The sequence below is a fragment of the Phyllostomus discolor genome, chromosome 6 (genome assembly GCF_004126475.2).
Source record: "Phyllostomus discolor isolate MPI-MPIP mPhyDis1 chromosome 6, mPhyDis1.pri.v3, whole genome shotgun sequence".
Lineage (NCBI taxonomy): Eukaryota > Metazoa > Chordata > Mammalia > Chiroptera > Phyllostomidae > Phyllostomus > Phyllostomus discolor.
Window position 1 is genome coordinate 17626564 of NC_040908.2, and position 18593 is coordinate 17645156.

The 18593-nt window shown below is 46.6% G+C and overlaps 1 protein-coding gene across 2 annotated transcripts in view; it reads right to left on the reverse strand.

Annotated features, from left to right (window-relative positions):
• CAPN14 (calpain 14) overlaps window positions 1-15225 on the reverse strand; it is a 34368-nt gene extending 19143 nt beyond the window's left edge. Inside the window, exons 1-9 of one of the 2 annotated variants that reach the window (XM_036027802.1) lie at window positions 15105-15225; window positions 7917-8184; window positions 6465-6534; window positions 5533-5651; window positions 5260-5396; window positions 4709-4883; window positions 4331-4334; window positions 4076-4137; window positions 2013-2098 (exon numbers count right to left, since the gene is read on the reverse strand). In XM_036027802.1, coding sequence (XP_035883695.1) covers window positions 2013-2098; window positions 4076-4137; window positions 4331-4334; window positions 4709-4883; window positions 5260-5396; window positions 5533-5651; window positions 6465-6534; window positions 7917-8141 — 878 coding nt within the window. In that variant the 5' untranslated portion in view covers window positions 8142-8184; window positions 15105-15225. Of the gene's footprint in view, window positions 1-2012; window positions 2099-4075; window positions 4142-4330; window positions 4335-4708; window positions 4884-5259; window positions 5397-5532; window positions 5652-6464; window positions 6535-7916; window positions 8185-15104 lie in introns of both variants that reach the window. The other variant, XM_036027803.1, reaches the window with a different exon arrangement.
• Window positions 15226-18593: the final 3368 nt, after the last annotated feature.

Genomic DNA, 18593 nt, shown 5'->3' on the forward strand with positions numbered 1-18593 from the left:
GTCCTGCTGGGTGTGAGAGACACAGTCCCGTGCTCGGGAGGCCACAGCAGCTAGAACCGGCCAGGCAAAGTGCCCGAGAGCAGGAGGCTGCATAAAGAAGGAGCTCCAGAGAACTTCCTAGGGGCTCCCTCGAGTCTTTGAATGACATCAGATCGGTGCCTACGTAACGTAAAACCCCAAGACTGAACTAGACACAGAAGAATGTCTAGAGGTGACACAGGGCTGGGAATCATTTGAATTCTCATCAGCCAGAGTTGAAAGAGCTTGTTGATCCCCTGGCGTCCTTAGTAGAGACCCCAGGGGGTCAACACCTTCATAGTAGGGTCAGGTTATTTCTGAAATAAAGGTGTCTCTAGCTCTGCCTTAAAAGTGCTTTAAAACAAAACTTCAAAGTATCAAAAATTATCCCTAATTTAACTACCTGCCAGAAGAAAAAAAAAGCCCAACATTCTTTAAAGGAATGCAACAAAATTCAGCACTCAGAAACTTAAATTTATAATGTCCAGCATCCAATAAAAATTTACTAGGCATATAAAAAAGTAGAAAATGAGACCCATTACCAGGAATAGAAACAGTTAGAAGGAACAGACCCAGAATAAGAAAGATGATGGAATTAGAAAATAAGGACATTTACACAGTTGTTATTAACCCATTCAATATTCTCAAGGTTATAAAAAGAACTGTGGACATAATGAAGAGAGAAGTAGAAGACATTCTCAGATGGAATCTCTGGAATTAGAAAATGCAATATCCAAAATGAAAATATGCACTGGATGAGATTAACAGCAGATTAGACTCTATGGAATAAAAGCCCATCATTTCATTTAATCCTTACCAGACCTCTGGCTCAGAAAAAGGAAAAACCTTGCCCAAGGTCACACAACAAACAAATTTAATTCATCACTTATCTCAAATGTAAATACTTGTTCTTCTATGAAACAAACTAAAACCAACATCATGATGCTATATTTTGGTAACACTTTAAAACTGGTATATATTTTTCCCTGGCTGGTACAGCTCAGTGAATTGAGCGTGGGCCTACAAACCAAAGGGTCACTGCTGGTTCGATTCCCAGTCAAGGCACATGCCTGGGTTACAGGCCAGGTCCCCAATGGGGAGCCCTCAAGGGGCAACCACACATTGATGTTTCTCTTCCTCTCTTTCTCCTTCCCTTCCCCTCTCTCTAAAAATAAGTAAATAAAATCTTTAAAAAAATAAAATTGATATATATCTTTGGATGCTGTTTTTACATAGACCCAGTTCCGCTGACAATTCTTTTTAATCGTGTATCACACGTCAAGCGCAGCACATTCTATGAGGAGTGGAGTACAACTTATTTTTCTGAGCCTTCGTTTTTTCATCTATAAAAATGACTAAGTGATAATGAGTACGCAGGCATGTTTCTATACTTTAAAGCGTTATGCAGAGTCCAATATTATAAATCTTCATGCAAGAGGGTGAAGGGCTTTGCCACTGGTCTCTCTCTTCTCCTGTGTCCTCCAGCCAGTCTGTAGTCCGGCAAGCTCGCTAAATAAAACCAGAATTTGGTTTTATTTGTCTACCTCTAACCCAACAAGTCTAAGAGGGCCCATGCCAAGGGAGGGACATTGGACTACACAGGAAAGCCCTTGGCTGGATCCTGCTCTGAGACCTTAAGTAATTCACCTAGTCCAAGCATCTGTTCCTTCATCTGTAAAACAGGAATAAAACTACCTACCTTATAAATTCATTATTTGGAGGATTAAAGGAGATAAAAATCCAAAGGACTTAGCACAGTGCTGGCAAGCTCTTAATGAACATTTGACTTGAATTGTTATAATGAATGAGAAAACAATCTATACATCATGAACCATTTTATAAATGTGAGAGATTGACTGTCACACCCTGAGAATGTTCCTGATGCAGCCTGAGGCCAAGGGAAGAGCACCTGGAATCTGGGTGCAGAAGGCAACCTCCCTGGCAGGCTTCACCTGCCCCTTCCTCACCCCTCCCAGCCAGTCTCGGAAGCTCACCTGTCACTCCAGTCTCCTTTCCATTCCACCTTCCCCCAGGGGTTCCGCAGCTTGACTAGATATTCAGGCTCATGGTTGCAGGTCACCTGCACGGAATGAAAAGCAGTTTAGGTGGCTGGGCCGGGTGCCAACTGCACGTGTTACGGATACCTGGGTGAGATCCATGCCTGCAGACGAGACTTTAAAGTGGAAGATCCAAGGCCTTGAGAGCTGGCAGAGGAGGAAATGGCTCTGCTACTAACAAGCTACGAGATGTAAGGCAAGTTACTTAGTCCCCCCATGACTATTTCCTGATACGTAAAATGAAGCGAATAGTCACATCTGCCACAGCGAATTGAATGGTGGCCCCAGAAGATATGTCTACCCAGAACCTGTCCATGGGATTTGATTTGTAAAAGGGGTCTTTGCAGGTGTAACTGAGAATTTTGATATGAAATCATCCTGGATTCATGTGGGTCCTAAATCCAATGACAAGAGAAAAGAAGGGAAGAAGACACAGAGGCAAAGGCCATGTGAAGAGGGAAGCAAAGATTGGAGCTGTGCTTCCCAAGCAAAGCACTGCTGGGAGCCACTGCTCACTGTACGGCCAGGAAGAATTCTCCCCTAGAGCCTTCGGAGGGAGCAAGAACCTAACGACACTTTTTTTTAATCCTCGCCAGAGGACACGCTTATTGATTTTAGAGAGAGGGAAATGGAGGGACAAAGAGAGGAAAAGAAATGTTGATATGAGAGAGAAACATCAATCAGTTGCCTCCCATATGCACTCCGACCAGGGGCTGAACTTGAAACCTTGGTATATGACCCGACCGGGGATTGAACCCACAACCTTTCGGTTCATGGGTTGATGTTCCAGCCAACTGAGTCAAGCCAGCCAGGGCACTGATAATATCTTGATTTCAGACTCTGGGATTTAGAGCTGTGACAAAACAAATTTCTATTGTCCTGGCAGCCCTAGGACACTCATACACCTACTCACGGGGTTGTTGTAAGGGCTGAGTTAATGTTTGTGAAGCAGTGAGGACAGTATTTGGCACATAGCAAACGTTGAATTTTGTCAAATATTGTTAAATAAATATAAAACAAAATATAAACCTACAAAGATTAACAAATACAAATTTTTCTAAATAAGTGTGAAAATAAATGTAAAGTTCTTGTTACCCACACAAAAATGACTCATGGATATCTGGGAGGAGGAAGAATTCAGACATGAGTTGAGTTCAAAAAATCTGAAGCAGAATTAAAGGGAATTAGAGGACTTTTGGCAAGTGAGGCTTCTTAAATATCAGAGGTTCTTTAAGATTGACCCTACTGATTTCTTTTCGCCACACTCTGCACATGCTGTTCCCTTAGCTAGGATTGCCCTTTTCTCCTCATGCAAACCCACCGCCTTTCAGCGACCAACTCAATGTCACCGCCTCTAGAAAGCCTTTTCCCTCCAACCCAACCAGGTGAATGTCTTCTCTCCAACCTCTGAGCCCCTTAAGCCTTTGACCTATGCCTTCCTCTCCCAGTTTCTACTTTCTTCCTTATCATTTGCAGATATGGTTTTTCTCCGTACTTGACTGGGAGCTCTCTGTAGGCGGGGTCCCTGTCTAATTCCTCTTTCTCTCAATGCTTAGTAGAACTCAAAAGGTAAATAGCAATGGAAGGAAACTGGGAGACTTGAAAAGGCACAAGTGAGGAAGAAGCAGCGATTTGGGACGGAAGAGCCAACTATAAAGGCTATCATGGGCAGCCCAGGGGGAAGTGAAACTCAAGGAAGACTGTGAGGCACAGTGGGGATAGAAGGCCAATTGGCTGGGGCTTCTCCATGGAAAGAGAGGTTGGGATGATGCAGTGACGGTGGCAAAGGTTGGACTCCTCCCCCACTCCACCCCAGAAAATAGGTTCAGAGATATGGGGAGTCCCACCAGCTTTGGTGGACCCTAGAGGACACCCAGAGAATTTACCCCCAGACTAGACACAGATAGTAACGTTCACCAAGAACACCCCCAGGCTTTGGTAAAAAGCCGTAGGAGAGAAGCAGAGGCTGAAAGGAAACAGAGGGGGAAGGTTCCACCCACCTTCCAGATTCTTATGACAGTGTAGGCATGGCCGTCCACCAGCCCATTCTCCAGCATCCTCTCTTCCTGTACAGACAAGAGAGCCCCTGTCAGTCCTGCTGGGGATGGCTTATCCGGGAGCCATGGGGGCCTGGTTGGCTGAAGCAGGGGTTCATGAGGACAGGTTGTAAGAGACCCACAATGCACTGTGTTACCTTACAGTTTTCACAGCTCTTCAGCACCCAGAGTCTCATCTGAGCCTTTAAGTCAGGGTGCCACTCTGCAGTGATTCTCAACATTCTGCAGAGGACAAGCCCAGATTCAGAGCCACTAAAGGGTTGTGTAAGGTGACACAGTGGTCATTAGTGGAGGCTCAGCTGAACTCAGGGCTCCCTATTCCAGTTCCATGTTCTTGGCTGTTAATAAAATTAGACAGCAAGGTCTAGCTGAGCTGTAAAACACCTTGCATGTGGTGGACACTTAACTGTCAGCTCCCTCCTCTGCACACTCCCTTCTCCTCTGTTCTGAGGCTGCTGTGGTTGAACATAGGACTGTTTGTGGGAGTCTCGGGGCTCACACTGAGGTGACAGCAGTGACTGGTAGATGAAGAGAATGGCAGCAAAGAAGATGGACATCTGGACAGCCCAGTCTCACCCCTGCGTGGGTCTGGCAGCCGATAAGAGTTTTGCTGTAGGTGGCTCGGGTTAGGATGTCCCAGAGGTTTCCAGGGGCTTCTGCCAGGTTGATGGTGATTGTCACCCCACCGGTGAAGTCCAACAAGGCATCAGACACCTGTCCAAGCTGCAAGTCTTCATAGGAGCCACAGAGCCTGCCCGGGGGATAGGTAAACATAGGAAGAGAAGGGAAGGGGCATTTAACTGCAGCCTTGGATGAGCTAAAGAGGTCTTGTTTGATTATTCCCTGGGCATGTGTCTGCTACCCCTTCCCCCCAACCCAGTGCCCTGAGTTCTTATCCTCGTTAACAACTGTAGCCATTAGGGAAGGCAGAGTTTCTGAAAACTTGTTTAGATGGGGTAACCCTTACGCAAAAGCCTCTGGACATACCCATTATATATTCACTGAGTCATGCCTCAGTATCTCACTTCACAAACTTTACCTGCCTCTTCTTGCCCTCCCTCAACATTGATGGAGAGACAGAGACGACAGGGTGGCAGGGAGGGAAGGATTTCTCATGGTTGTCTTACTTCGCATAAGCTTTTTCCAGAAGAGCCCCCCAGAACAAGTTCTTATAGGTGGAAGAGACGAAGACCAGCTGACCAGCTTCATCCACGGGCAGTAGGTCATCTATCACCACAGGAACCCACTTCCCAAAGTGCCAGAACTAGAAGGAGAGAGTGCCCATGGGTGAGTGAAGATTATGGTGGAACACGGTCAGCCAAGGAGGCAAAGACATGATTCTTCCAAGAACCTTCTTTCCTATACCCCCAACCCAGACTGGGCACTAGGAGGACACTCACCCAGAACTGGAAGATGCCAGCGTAATTCTCGGTGAAACTCTGATTCAGGGGAACAACCTGGCTCAGGATGTCCTGGTGCAAAGTCAGAGCTTGCAGAGCAGCCAAGAGCCAGCAGTCACCTAAGCCAGACAGCACACAGTATCTGCGTGGATGTACTGCACATGCACACACATTCTCCAGGTGTCTGCACGGCTTTACTGAGGATCTATTGCATGCAAGAAGTGCCTGGTATCGATTGCTACCCTTTCTTGGCTTGTAGCCTACTTTAGGAGAAGGGAATTATATACTAGGGAGGAAAAGGGTGATTGAGTAAAGTGTGGTGCAGGGGGGTACATTGGCTGGAATCTATACTTGAAAATAAGAAGTGAGCCATATTCCTGTAGCAGCTTTTAGCTCCCCAAATGCTCCATCCTCAGACATTGGACCCAAACACAACCACACTTTTCTAATCCCTGTCTCTGTAACTGATTCATGTTCTGGGAAAGCCTGGGCCCTCTGGACTCCACTTCCCTGTCTGCAAAATGGATATTACTGCACATGCGCCTTCCTCATGACCAAGGCTTGTTTCTATTACTCTAAGAAGAAAGTTGGGTTGAGAAGAGGCCTTCTTGGATCCTGTTCTGGGGCATCTAGTGACAGGTGTGCCAAGGACTCATTACAGGGACTGGACCAGAGTGAGCATATTTTCCCAAGATAAGACTTCGACCTGTCAACTGATGATGAGGATTTTCATCAGGCAAGGTTTGACACTCACCTGCATCCCAACAGGACCAGTTGTTATCCTGTTCCCAGCAAAGGGCATGGCTAGAGTTCAGGTGGCCATTTCCCCCTTTGGAATCTCTTGGTTCCCCTCCTTCCCACCCCTGTCTTCTTGGGCCAAGCCAGGCCCGCAGCTGCCAGGTGTGCGTCTCAGGGGCTGTGCAGACACTTACCTACCAATCCCTGGCACAGATCCAGCCTTCGGGTGTTGGCAACATAGAAGAGGGGGTTGCTGTGCAGTTCCTGCAGGGACAGACAGAATTGTCCTTCTAACCAAGAAGAAGCTCCTGGAGCTACAGTGACCAATGGGTCCCCTACTCATGGACTTATGGGGACATCGATATAGAATAGATATATGTATATGCATGTATATGTATATGCATATGTAGAAGTAGATGCAGATGCAGATGTAGATTAGATGCAGATACAGATGCAGATGTAGATTAGATGTAGATTAGATGCAGATACAGATGCAGATGTAGATTAGATGTAGATTAGATGCAGATGTAGATGCAGATGCAGATACAGATGTAGAATCAGGGCTGTCCCCAAAAATCTGGCAAGCAGATTCTACCCATTCTATTTCTCATTCCTCCTTAAAGCTCATATAAGTCAAGTCCTGGAGAATTCTGTGTAGATACTGAGAAATGGCACTTGTACCAAAAAATGACTGTTTGAGGGTTTCCATTAAAAGTAGAAGTACCTATTATAAAGGGGGCACTCTCAGTCTTCCCAGAGATCTTCCCATCCTTATTCTCCCCCTACTCCTTTCCCCTGCCTCTAACCCCAGTGCAATGGCCTCTGGCTTTCTGTGCTGAGACATGGGCTGGGATGGGGTGGGGTGGGGCACAGGGAGAGGGGCTGCTCCCTGGCCTGCACCAAATCCCTCGGTCTTCTCCTGGGCACAATTCAGCCCAGGTCGGGTGTGTGAAAACTGTGTCAGCAGTTCCCAAGATTTCCTGGAAGAAGTAAAATCTCGGCTGCCCTCTAGTTCAGGAGGCACACTTGGGAACCTTACATGTAGTAGGGGCTTAACAAGTCTGGCTTTGATGGTGACAGCTGACGAGGGAACACGAAAGGGGAGCATCTGCAGCAGGGGTCGATTTGACCGTGTTCCGGAATCTTGCATGTAAATCGAGTTTGGGGAAGATGAATTGCTTTTGAACACATTGAAGAGTTGCCTTTGAAAGGGATTGTTGATGCATGTATAAAGTGAAGAATACTTGTGTAAAGTGATGAACAGTTTCTTAATTTGCGAGTTTCCTGAGCCTGATTTAGGGGGCGTGGGGTGTGAAATGTTAAAATGTATCCCTCTGGCAGATGGCATTGGCTGTGACTCAGGAGGCTTGCAGTCTCGGATGAAGCTCAATGGTACCTTAACATATTTTTCACTGCAGCTGCTCTGCATATTTCAGGCCTGGGGGAGGAGCTACATCTCAGACCCCTCCCAGGATCACCCCTTTTCTTCCTGGAAAATGGGGATGTGGGGATTCACCCAGTTTCCTTCTATGGGGACCAATGGGAGCTAAGACCAGATACCCAAAAGCCCCGAGCCCTTGGAAGGAAGGTCTGGGTCGACACACTTTGTGTGTGTGTGTTCGGAAGCCCCCTTCCCGGCCCCTTACCGGTGGCCTCCTCCACTGCAGACGGGGTGGCAGCTTCTGCAGCAGGGGCCCCCTGCCGATGGAGCTCAGGGTGGCCGGGAAGCTGCTGTCTTCAAAGAGGCAGCCATTCCTCAGGCACCTTTCCTGCAGGGCCTCATAGTCCTGCTTGGGAAGCTGTGAAGGACCTCCCATCGGGTCCTTCTCCCCTAGCTTGCTTCGTCCCCGCCAAGGTGGCCACAGAGACATAGCAAAGAGTGGATACGATCTTCCTGGATGCTCTCTGTTGCTCCTGGAATGGAAAGCCAATGTTCCGTTTACTTCCTTCCTGTTAACGCTTTGGCATTCCCACAGAGAGGAGGAGGGAGGCAGAGAGGATGTAAGAAAGAGAAATTAGCCTGCGAAAAAGAAACAAAATGTATATGCACTAGGAGCTACCTGCAAACAGGTCTGTACGAAGACGTACTCCCATACATTGTAGGGGTAATCTGAGGCTCCTCTCTGTCTGTCCAGGTCTTGCCTATCTCCCAAAGTCCCACTGAAGCCCCTCCTCCAGGAAGCCTTCCTTGAGTGCCTGGCCCTCCCTGAGTTCCCCTCATCCTGACTGTTGACTCACCATTGACTCCGTGGAATACTCTGCTACTTATCACTAATGTAGGACCTGTATGCTTTCATTTCCAATTTGTCGCAGAAATTTAATGAATAGAAAAATGAAATTTAAAAATAATATACAAAATACAAGCCCTCTTGTATTTAAAAAAAATCAGATTCAACAGAAGTAAAAGTATTGGTCAATTGCTATAAAACATTCCGAACACTTACCCTTAGTTTTGTGCTTAGCTCATCAGCACTGCTAGTGACCAGCTTGTAGAACGGCCCTAGCCTCCGACCCCATGTGGGCTCCGCGCTGAGTCACGCCCTAAAAGCTACTCTGTCTGATACTGGGTGTTTATCCCCATGGGGTTAACGCTGGCGGAATGCTGTGTCTCACACCCTGATTCCTCTCTGACCTGACAACATCTGACTCCAGCGGCTCTTAGTCGTCACAGGCGCAAACACACTTCCTGGGGGAAGACCCAGCACCCTCCCAACCTGGTCACAGGGATTCAAAAGCTCTTACTCAGGTCTGTGTTTTCCCCTGACGTTTTCTTCCTGATGCAGATGATCAGGCAAAGCTTCCTCCAGCCTACCCCTGTTTCTTTCCCAACCAGTTTCTTCTACCCCCTTTACCTTTGTAAACCAATGCGAGGTCTCATAAGAGCAAGATTTTCCTTTTTTGTCCTTTCAAGCCTGAGCAGCAGTCATTCGCGGTTTGTGACATGACATGTGATAGCAGGTCCCTTGGCTTCAGAACCCGACCCAGGCTCACACCCGCCTTACCAAGCTCTGGGCTGCACTTGAATTCTTCTCTGAACCAGAAAATACTGCATTATATCTCATGACAAGCCTTGGTGCCTCATGGGACTCAAAGGACAAAATACCCATCACAAGATCACATTTCAGAATGAGGCCACATACACAAGTATTATCTCCTTTTTATAAGTATTCCCGAGTCACCTTAAGGAGGGTCTAGATCTAGATGCGCGTGGTTGTCAGTTCCAGCAAGCCTGCTGTGGGCTACCAGCTGGGAGGTGAAATCAGCTGGCTCCCAGATTGTCACAGCCCTCTGCAAAGGGCCAGATGGCTCTTGGTCATGTCTGGAAATTCATTTTAATTGTTGCATGGGAGCCGTGTTAGAGCACGCCCATGGAGCAGGCCCATGGAGCAGGCCCATGAAAGAAGACGATGCAAACAAATAGGGAAAGCCACCTGGGGCACGAGACACCAGACCGTGCAGCCCAAAGTCGTGCTTCCGGTGCCCGAGAGCACTCTCCTGCGCCCCAGAGGGTGTGAAGGCTCCTCCGTCATGTTCTTCGTGGCAGGATTCATTTGCCCTCAGCCAAGGTGGGGCAGAGCCTCCATCTTCACTTTTTTCCATGTTGGCTTTGCTCGCCTAGTCTACAGTGTTAGTGCAAGGGAGAGCTTTGTGACGCTGAGATACGAGGGGTCTACCTGGGGCTCCTGATTGAGAGGGGATCCCGTTAGATTTGAGTGCTAACTGGCTGGGGAGCACTGCGAAGCATTGCCAGGCAAGACACCTGAGCCTGTTCCGTGCCTTGAGTCCCTCCCCTGATGTTCGGTTCAGTCAGATATTTACTGAGCACCTGCTACATGCTAGACACTGTTTCCATGCTGAATACCTGGCCCTTATTCCACCTAATAAGGGTAGAGTGGGGGCTCTGGAAAGGAAACAGAAACATAAGAACCACATCCTCACTCACAGGTGCTGTGAACCTGTGGCATCCGCCTAGGGATGACTGATTCCCAGAGAACTCTGGCCTCTTGCCACAAACCACTGAGTTGTCCGAGGTAAAATGGGAATAGAAACGTGGGCTCCTAGCACAATGGCCCTGTCTGTGTGATAAAAAGTATGAGACTGAAAAAGTGATCAATTCCAGGTTCTTGACAGTTGGAACAAAAGAGCAACACTAACTCTGGGCCCTGCCAGATTCATCTCAGGTAGGGACTGCACCTCTGTGTGACAGCCAGTGTGTAGTGGTCATGGAGCGCTACATTTACAATCAGGAGACCCGGGAGGTGGCCAGGATGCCACCTCTTACCCGTGTGGCTGTGGGCAGACCCTTTACCCTCTCTAAGATCATTTCCTTACCCATAAAATGGAGATAACATATACTATGTCTATTCTTAGGACTCAAAAGAGATTAACTACAAGAAGTGACTTGAAAAATCTCTAAAGCAGGGGTTGACAAACTATGGTCCTTGGGCCAAATCTGGCTCACTGCTGGATTTTGTTAATAAAATTATATTGAAATACAGCCATAGTTACCTGTCCATGTATGGCTGCTTTTGCAACATACAACAGCAGAGTCGGGCCCTTGCAATAGAAATTTTTGCCTGTAAGCCTAAATACTTATTGCCTGCCTTTTACACACAAGTTTGCTTAAAGCACTGTCTCACTCAGGCAGATTGTCATTGCATGGTGCTAGGCACAGGGGTCAGCTCCAAGCAGGAATGTGGTTAATTGCAGCCATCACTAAGAATGTTTCTTCATGTAGCAGAACTTCATCTCTAACTGACTTACTGATACTTCGCTTTTGCAGACTCTTTATGCTCACAGGTTACTGTCGTGGCTCAAAGTGTTAAAGATGCGGCCTGCCATTTCTCTCTGCCAAAGTCTCCAACTTTTTAAGATGTGGTGACAGCAGACCATCCCAGACAGCTGTCGGGCGGGTGGTTCTGTGGCTGCCGACTACAAATAGGAGCACCAATCTCTAAGTACAGGCCATGCCCTGTTCATAAAGGAGGAAATGACTTTGCCCAGTGAATGGTTTAAAAGGATCTTGAAAGTTTTTATTATTTAAATATTTGTCTACATTTAGATGTAGTTTCTGACAGAAGACCCAGAGAACTCATCTTCGTGTTTAGAGCAGCCGTTTGCATTTCAGGAAACAATAAGGAACGTGGCCCAACTGTGAGCTATCGAGAACAAAAACACACAGACACTTAATAAATGTTTGCTGACTGGCTGACTGAGCAAACAAACAGATGGGTGTTTCTTCACTTGTGAAACGTGAAGAATGATAAAGCCTGCCCCCCCCAAGCCCCACCCCCGCTCCTCCTGACTTGAAGCTGAAATGCGGTCAAGATGTGAACTGTCAACCATTTAGCTGTTCTCCTGTTGTTCTGATTACATCCCCAGGAACCGGTTCAGGTTAAGGCCTTCTTAACCTGGGTTCAGAGGCCTTCTTAACAGCCTCCCCTCTGATCCAGACTTGTTTGGGAGCTCCTTTCTGGGGGCAGAGGTTCTGGGGACCCAGGTTAAAGGACCCTAAGAACACAGTAAAATCAAAGTCAGTCTTCAAGGAGGGAGTCTCCAAAGGGAGCATGCGCCTTGGGAGTAGACTGGGAAGAGAAGAGGCAGGAAGCCCCCTGCCTGAGCTGGTGATGCTGGGGGATCCTCTGGGCTGGTCGCACACCTATGTGCAGATATAAAAACTTGGCTGGCGGAGCCCCCTACCCACTCTCAGCTGCCCTGTCTTCCATCTGCTCCGTGACACACAGCACAGCCACAAACCTCTGCAGAAGTGCAGACAGCCTACCACTCCCAGAATGCCAGTGTGCACCTTGAGTTGCCGTGTAGTGGAGACAGCTTTCCTTGGGCTTAGGAACAGTCACTGGGCCTGCGTGGAAGCCAGACCCTGATGTCACTCCTTGAAGACAGGCCTCATATCAGGCTAGAGGGAACTTGGTGGTCTCTCTGGTTAGTGCCCCTCTGCACAGGTAAGACCTCCGAGCAGTGCCTGCGGGCTCTTGGCCAGCTCCGCAGGACTGGGGTAAGCCCTGGGCATCCCTTTGGCACATTTTCTTCTTTTCTTTCTTACCAGCTCCTTAAGCAGAACCTCAGTGGGGTCACTCTGGTCCCCTCAAGCCTGCTTCCGTCCTTACAGTCCCCAAACGGGAGATACCAGTACCCTAGTATTAGGTCGTTTCCTACCCTTACTTCTCTACCACCTTCCATCCATTTAAAGGACCAACCCTTTTGATTTTTCTCCTTTCCAGAACATTTCAAAACATGTTTGAATAGGAAAGAGTCTTAAAACAGATGTGAATTTGTTCCTCTTATTTTTTCAGGAGTATTTGAATCTTAAAGGGTCAGATGTTGAGCTGCATTACCCGTCAGACTAAGGTAGCTTTTCCTCCTCCTGTTCCTGAATTCCCTGTCCGACTGGCCCTGTCACATCCCTCCACTCTGATCCCACAGTTCATGACCACGAACCCAAAGGGTCAGGGTCTCAGTGCTCTGACCCCTTTCTGTATAAACAGCCCGCAGCTCTACCCCAACATACCTTTTACCCGCACACAAACACAAGATGTTTCTTTCTGTCTCTGGTTTGAATTGCATCCATCCATCAAAGCTCAGTTCAAATCCCCCCCTCCTCCCCGGAGCCCTGGACCCACTTTTTCTTCTCACAGCCAAGGTATCTCTCTGGCACGCTGATGTCTGCACCTCAGAAAAGGTATTGTTCTAGGGACCTCTGAGCTCGTGTGATAGGTAAGGAGACTGGACAAAGCTGCCATGAAAGAACACTCCTGAATCAGTTACGACTTAGCACTTGCCCTTTGTTCAAGTTTGTGAACTAGGGAGAAGGGTGTTGGGTAGCAAGTGTACCCCCTCACTGACCCCCCTACCCCCAAAACTCAGTCTGGGACTTGAGGAATGGATGGCCTTGCATCTTAAGTTGTGATTTATGCTACTCCAGAATATCAGCCTTTGCAGTTACAAACCCAGGCAAAACTTTATAAAAAGTAAGTCAAACAAAAATAAATTTTAGGACAACTGTTTAGCAGTAAATACTAAACCTAAATGTGTACATACCCTGTGATAACAATTCCATTCCTGGGTATTACCCAATAGAAATGCTTAAATTTATGAACCAAAAGACATGTACATGAATATTTATAATAGTATTATTCAAAACAGCACCCAACTGAGACCTACCAACAAGCCCACGAACATGGATTAAATATTGGAACACATTCACACAACAGAACACTATATAGCACAGGGGGCAAACACAAGGTCCCCCAGCCGAATCCGGCCCCCCACTTTGTTTTATCCGGCCCGGCACCTTGTTTCTACCCAGCAGCAGTGCCAAGCTCCTTGCCCCTAGTTAAGGAGTAGTTACATGTATACAGTCCTAACATTGCATTCAGCCCTTTGAAGGCAACCTGGAGGCTGTTGTGGCCCCTGGTGAAAATGAGTGTGACACCCTGCTCTACAGCATTGAGAATAAACAAACCAGAATGACATGCTGAAATATGGATGGAATTTGCATAGTACTGAGTGAAAAAGTCTAGACACAGAAACTCTACGATTCTCTCTATGTAATTTTTAAAGAAAGGCAAAACCAATCGTGCGTTACAAATCAGCTCAGTGGTTACCCTTGAGGTGGGGAGATTTATCACACACCAATGATACCACTAATGGTTAAATCAGTTCTATTCTTTTCTATTGATTGTTTTGATGGTCAGGAGAGAGATTTAGAAGAGCATTTGAAAAGTGGTAGATCCATTTCATTTAAACAAGGCTCTATTGAATGCTTCATTATGGGCCAGGTGTTGCCCTAGATGGTAGGGGTGCGTGATGAACTAGAACTTGCTCTCAAGGAGTCCCACGGCTGGGCTCTCACTCTAGAGGGAGTGCAAGGTGCTCCCTCTGTTTAATGGTCGGTTCCCAACCCATCCAAGAATCCTTTCCAGACTTTTAGAGAGTGAGCTAGAGAGTAAAAGAAACTCTCTCACCTTGTTCAATTTCAATCTGGGAGAACCCCCCCATCCCCAAAATATAGGTCTACCCCGCTGGCTCATGCTAGGCTCACAGTTCCAGCTCCTGTATCTGACTAAATCTGACATTTCTGAAACAAAAATGTTTAAGCCATAACCAGGCTCAACCCCACCTAAACGAACAATACCTCCTCTCTCTCCATAGGAGACGACTGATTATAGGCTGAGCTGGCTGCCTTCTCCCAGAGTCATCCAGAGCCTCAGTGATCTCAGATGCCCAGAGGCCAGCAAGCTGCTTGAACCGGCGTGATTTCTACATTTCTCATCTAAGCGAGGGCCCCTCCACCCCAGCCCCACGACGATAACTATCACACGAAGGACTATTTCGTTCCCAATTTGTCATCATTGACTTCTTCACACCTGATTGCACGGAGAAAGTCAAACTGGCCTTGCTGCCCATTCACACCCAGAGAACATCCTTTCTCCTGGAATATCAGGGTCCTTCAAGGACCCAGGCCACCTCTAGACCCCTTCCAAAATGGGTCTTCTGAAGACCCCTCCAGACCCTTCAGAAGACCCCTGGAAGGGTCTGAGCCCTGGGAAATGACAATGCCCAGCAGTATCAGTAACTCCCCCAGATGACCATTTAACAGAAATCAGAGCTGACGCACTGGTAAGCAATAGCAAAACTGAGGACCAAATTCACATCTCCAGACTCCAGGGCTCTTTCCAGAAAAACTCTGACCTGCAAAGTTCAAATCAGAAGCAGCGACTACAATTTCTCTCACCTTCTGAACCCAGACCCTGCAGAGGATTCTGGGGGCTCTGGACTAAATTGAACCCACCCTTGGAGGTAAAGAAATGTACCTGCACAGGAGATCTTGCTTCTTTAAGCAGCTGGACAGGGTCTAATCCTGATGCAGTTCCAAAACCCGCTGCCCAGGCCACTCTTATGCATATATATGGTCCTTTCTATGCACCGGGGCTTGTCCCAGAGCCTGAGTTCCCGCCTCCAGAGCTTTGGCTCCTCCCCACTGTGGGTTCTCTGGAAGGGAGGGGAGCCCCAGAGCTTTGTGATGGCATCACCCGAATCTAATCATTTTCTTAGAACGACAGCCAAACAGAGCTTGTGCCAGTAATGCTTTGACAAGAAAGAGAGTTAGTCATCTTCAGCTCTCTGTTATGACATTCTATGACTCTGTTTAGGACCTGCCTTGAACAAACATTTAAAGGTCAAGTTCGTTTCTGGCTTCCAGACCCACTTCCTGGTTGAATACCTTACTTTCCCGTAATTATTTTTTCAGGGTCCCAGTGCCCTACATAAGCCTGCCCTCCCCCCAAACCTGGGTGCAGTCTCTAAATATGTCCTTTCATTTCCTCCTGTCACTATTCTCATTCCTCAGGGCACTGGAAGGCAATTGGTTGGATGAATTCTCAAAAATGTGTGACTGTGTAACTTGCTCACAAATCCTTAACCTTAGCATAGGTATTTGCACTTTTTAAAATAAAATATTCACCCAAATGAATCCCTGATTATTGAAGTTTCAGGCAGTAAAATAATAAGTGAAAAAGTCCAGTTGAGGAATAAATTAGGTGTCAAGTATATTTAATAGTAACTGCTAACAAGTGTTCGTTCACGCTCATACAGGTCGTTTGTGTTATTTAATTAGACTCACAATAAAAAAAAAAGCAAAACTGTGATGTGTCCAATACAACTGCGAATGGGAAAAACTACTCAAATGCTTGTGCATGCACTATATGCACACTTCATGCATATAGTTGTCAGCACTGCATGCATTGATTCCCTGTTTTGCAAATACAAGAATACAACAAGAAAATCATGAGATAGCAGAGCTCTGGCAAGGGTTACTTCTGGCAGCTCTATAGACAGGGATTGCCATCCTGGTGGCTACGGCCCCACCAAAGCTTCATAAAATCAATTGACAGGTTCTACTATTCTCTGCCCCCCCCACTTCATTGTTGTTCAGTTGACTATATGATTTCAAAACTAGGATCCAGCAAAGTAAGGAGAAGGGATTTTACTTGTGAATGGAAGAAAAGATAATACCAAGTTCAGCAGAATGGAAGAAAAAAATTCCTGGTTCCATATGTTAAGTAACTTTCAAGCATTGAAACTTTATCCCCAAACCAAGATAATAAAAAGGGGTTTTGTGGTCTAGCTCCTAATAAAAGTCATGTCTAAGTTTCCAAAGTAAATCCTAAGACCTTTTTTCTCCCCTCTCCCCCGCCCAAGGGTATTTTTCTAAGTTATCAGAGAGCTAATAGAATTTCAAGGACACTTATTTCTAACCCATAACCCAGTGACCTCAAACTAATGAGGTATGTTCTCTCTGAGAAGGGCTTGGAATATGCTAGATGGGGAGGCAGAGCAGGCATCAGGACATGGTGGCCTGGGGTGGGTAAATCTAAAAGATGCAAAAATACACCAAGATCAAGCTTCGGGCAGGCAGGTATCATCAGAATGTGTCCAAAATAGCCATTGTGACCTGGCCACAGAGCACATCAGGATTCCTGGGAAGTGGCAGAGATAAGGCTGACCTCACATCATAGGACAGGGGGTCCTAGGCAAGGAGCCCTTAGTGGTATTAGGATGTAAGGCAATTGCTTGATCATAGAAAACCAGGCAAGTGAAGAGCACACTTATTGAGACAGACTTCAAGGGCTCCCAAAATACTTAAATTGGGTCATAGACAATATGACCCAAGCATTGGTCAGTAAATCTTGGTGGGGGGAAGTTAAATGGAAGTAGAAGCAGAGACCTCCCTCCATCACCCTCCTTTCTGGTTATTGTCTTCTCTGTCCCACCGCCTCTGGTCCAATATTGGTCCATGGGAGCAGGTTTGGATAGCACTGGAGTCAGCTGGGGCAACATCTGGGACACATACATGACAGGCACACGACATGTCAGTAGGACCAGTGGTACATTTTGGCATTTCTTTTTCTTCTTTTTTTTAAAGATTTTATTTATTTATTTTTTTAGAGAGGGAAGGGAGGGAGAAAGCGAGAGAGAGAAAAACACCAATGTGCAGTTGCTGGGGGCCATGGCCTGCAACCCAGGCATGTGCCCTGACTGGGAATTGAACCTGCGATTCCTGGTTCGCAGCCCGCGCTCAATCCACTGGGCTATGCCAGCCAGGGCCATTTTGGCATTTCTCTAGCAGGTTCATGAAATGTCCATTAATCTGGCATTTTTATGTCTTTTTTAACATGTTTTCTCCCTGATCATTGGAAAATATCTGATCACCTAATATATAAGAAGGTTAATAAGTTTAATAGTCAAGTGCCATTGACTCAATTACAAAATACAGACCTTGAAGGATAAAGCTTCATTTAGCAACAATATGTGCCCAGAAATCACACAGTTATGGTTATGGACTATTCCCTCAAACAAAGACGGTTCAAAGAGAGGAAACAAGAAATGGTCTGCAGTATGGTTTGCTTTTTTGTTTCTTTTTTAGCTCTTGGTCTGGTTCCCTGACAGATAACAATGTTGTCTAAACTTTTTTCTTTCAAAGTCTCCTAGTGTACAGCTCTTGTTTTCTGCCTCTATTCTTAATTGTGTCCTTGGCATTATTAAACTTGTCCACATCCATACGCAACCACAACATGTATTTCTAACCATTCCTCCTGACCCTTGCTTTCTTCCTGACATTATTTTCCCAAGTGTCTTATAGTTTCACCTCTACTAATGTCTGTTTTGGCTCATTGATTGTTTGTTTGCTTTCATTTTGACTTGTGACCTGGCCTGTCTTTCTTGGCAGAGACTTTGCCATTAGGATGCTCATGACAGGGAAAAGTGACTGCCAGGGAGAACAGCGTGGTTTCTGTATTTCCTCCCAAGAGGTGGTGGCAAGATTTCTGTTAGGAAAGAAGTTCCATCAAACAAAGAAAGAAAGAAGAAAAGAGATAGAAGAAGGGAGGGAGGGAGAGAAGAAAGAAGGAAGGAAGGAAGGAAGGAAGGAAGGAAGGAAGGAAGGAAGGAAGGAAGGAAGGAAGGAGAAAGAAAGAAGAGAGGGAGGGAGGGGGGTGAGAGAGAAAGAGAGAGAGAGAAACAGAAACAAACAAAACAGACTACATTAAAAAAAAAAAGGGGGGGTGGGAAGGAAAGGAAAGAAACCCTGATAGTCCATAGGCCGTGACTGATCCCTGGGGTACAGTAATGAGGAAGACAGTGCCGATAGGGTGATGACTCCAGTAGAGATAGTAGCTCCCATCCCTGGGAGCTGACTCATGCAAAACCGTCTAAAGGGACGTCTGTGCATGGAGGCTTCCTTCCCGGTCGAAATCAAAGGAACTCCTCACATTAACAATCACATCCATTGGCCATCCTCACCT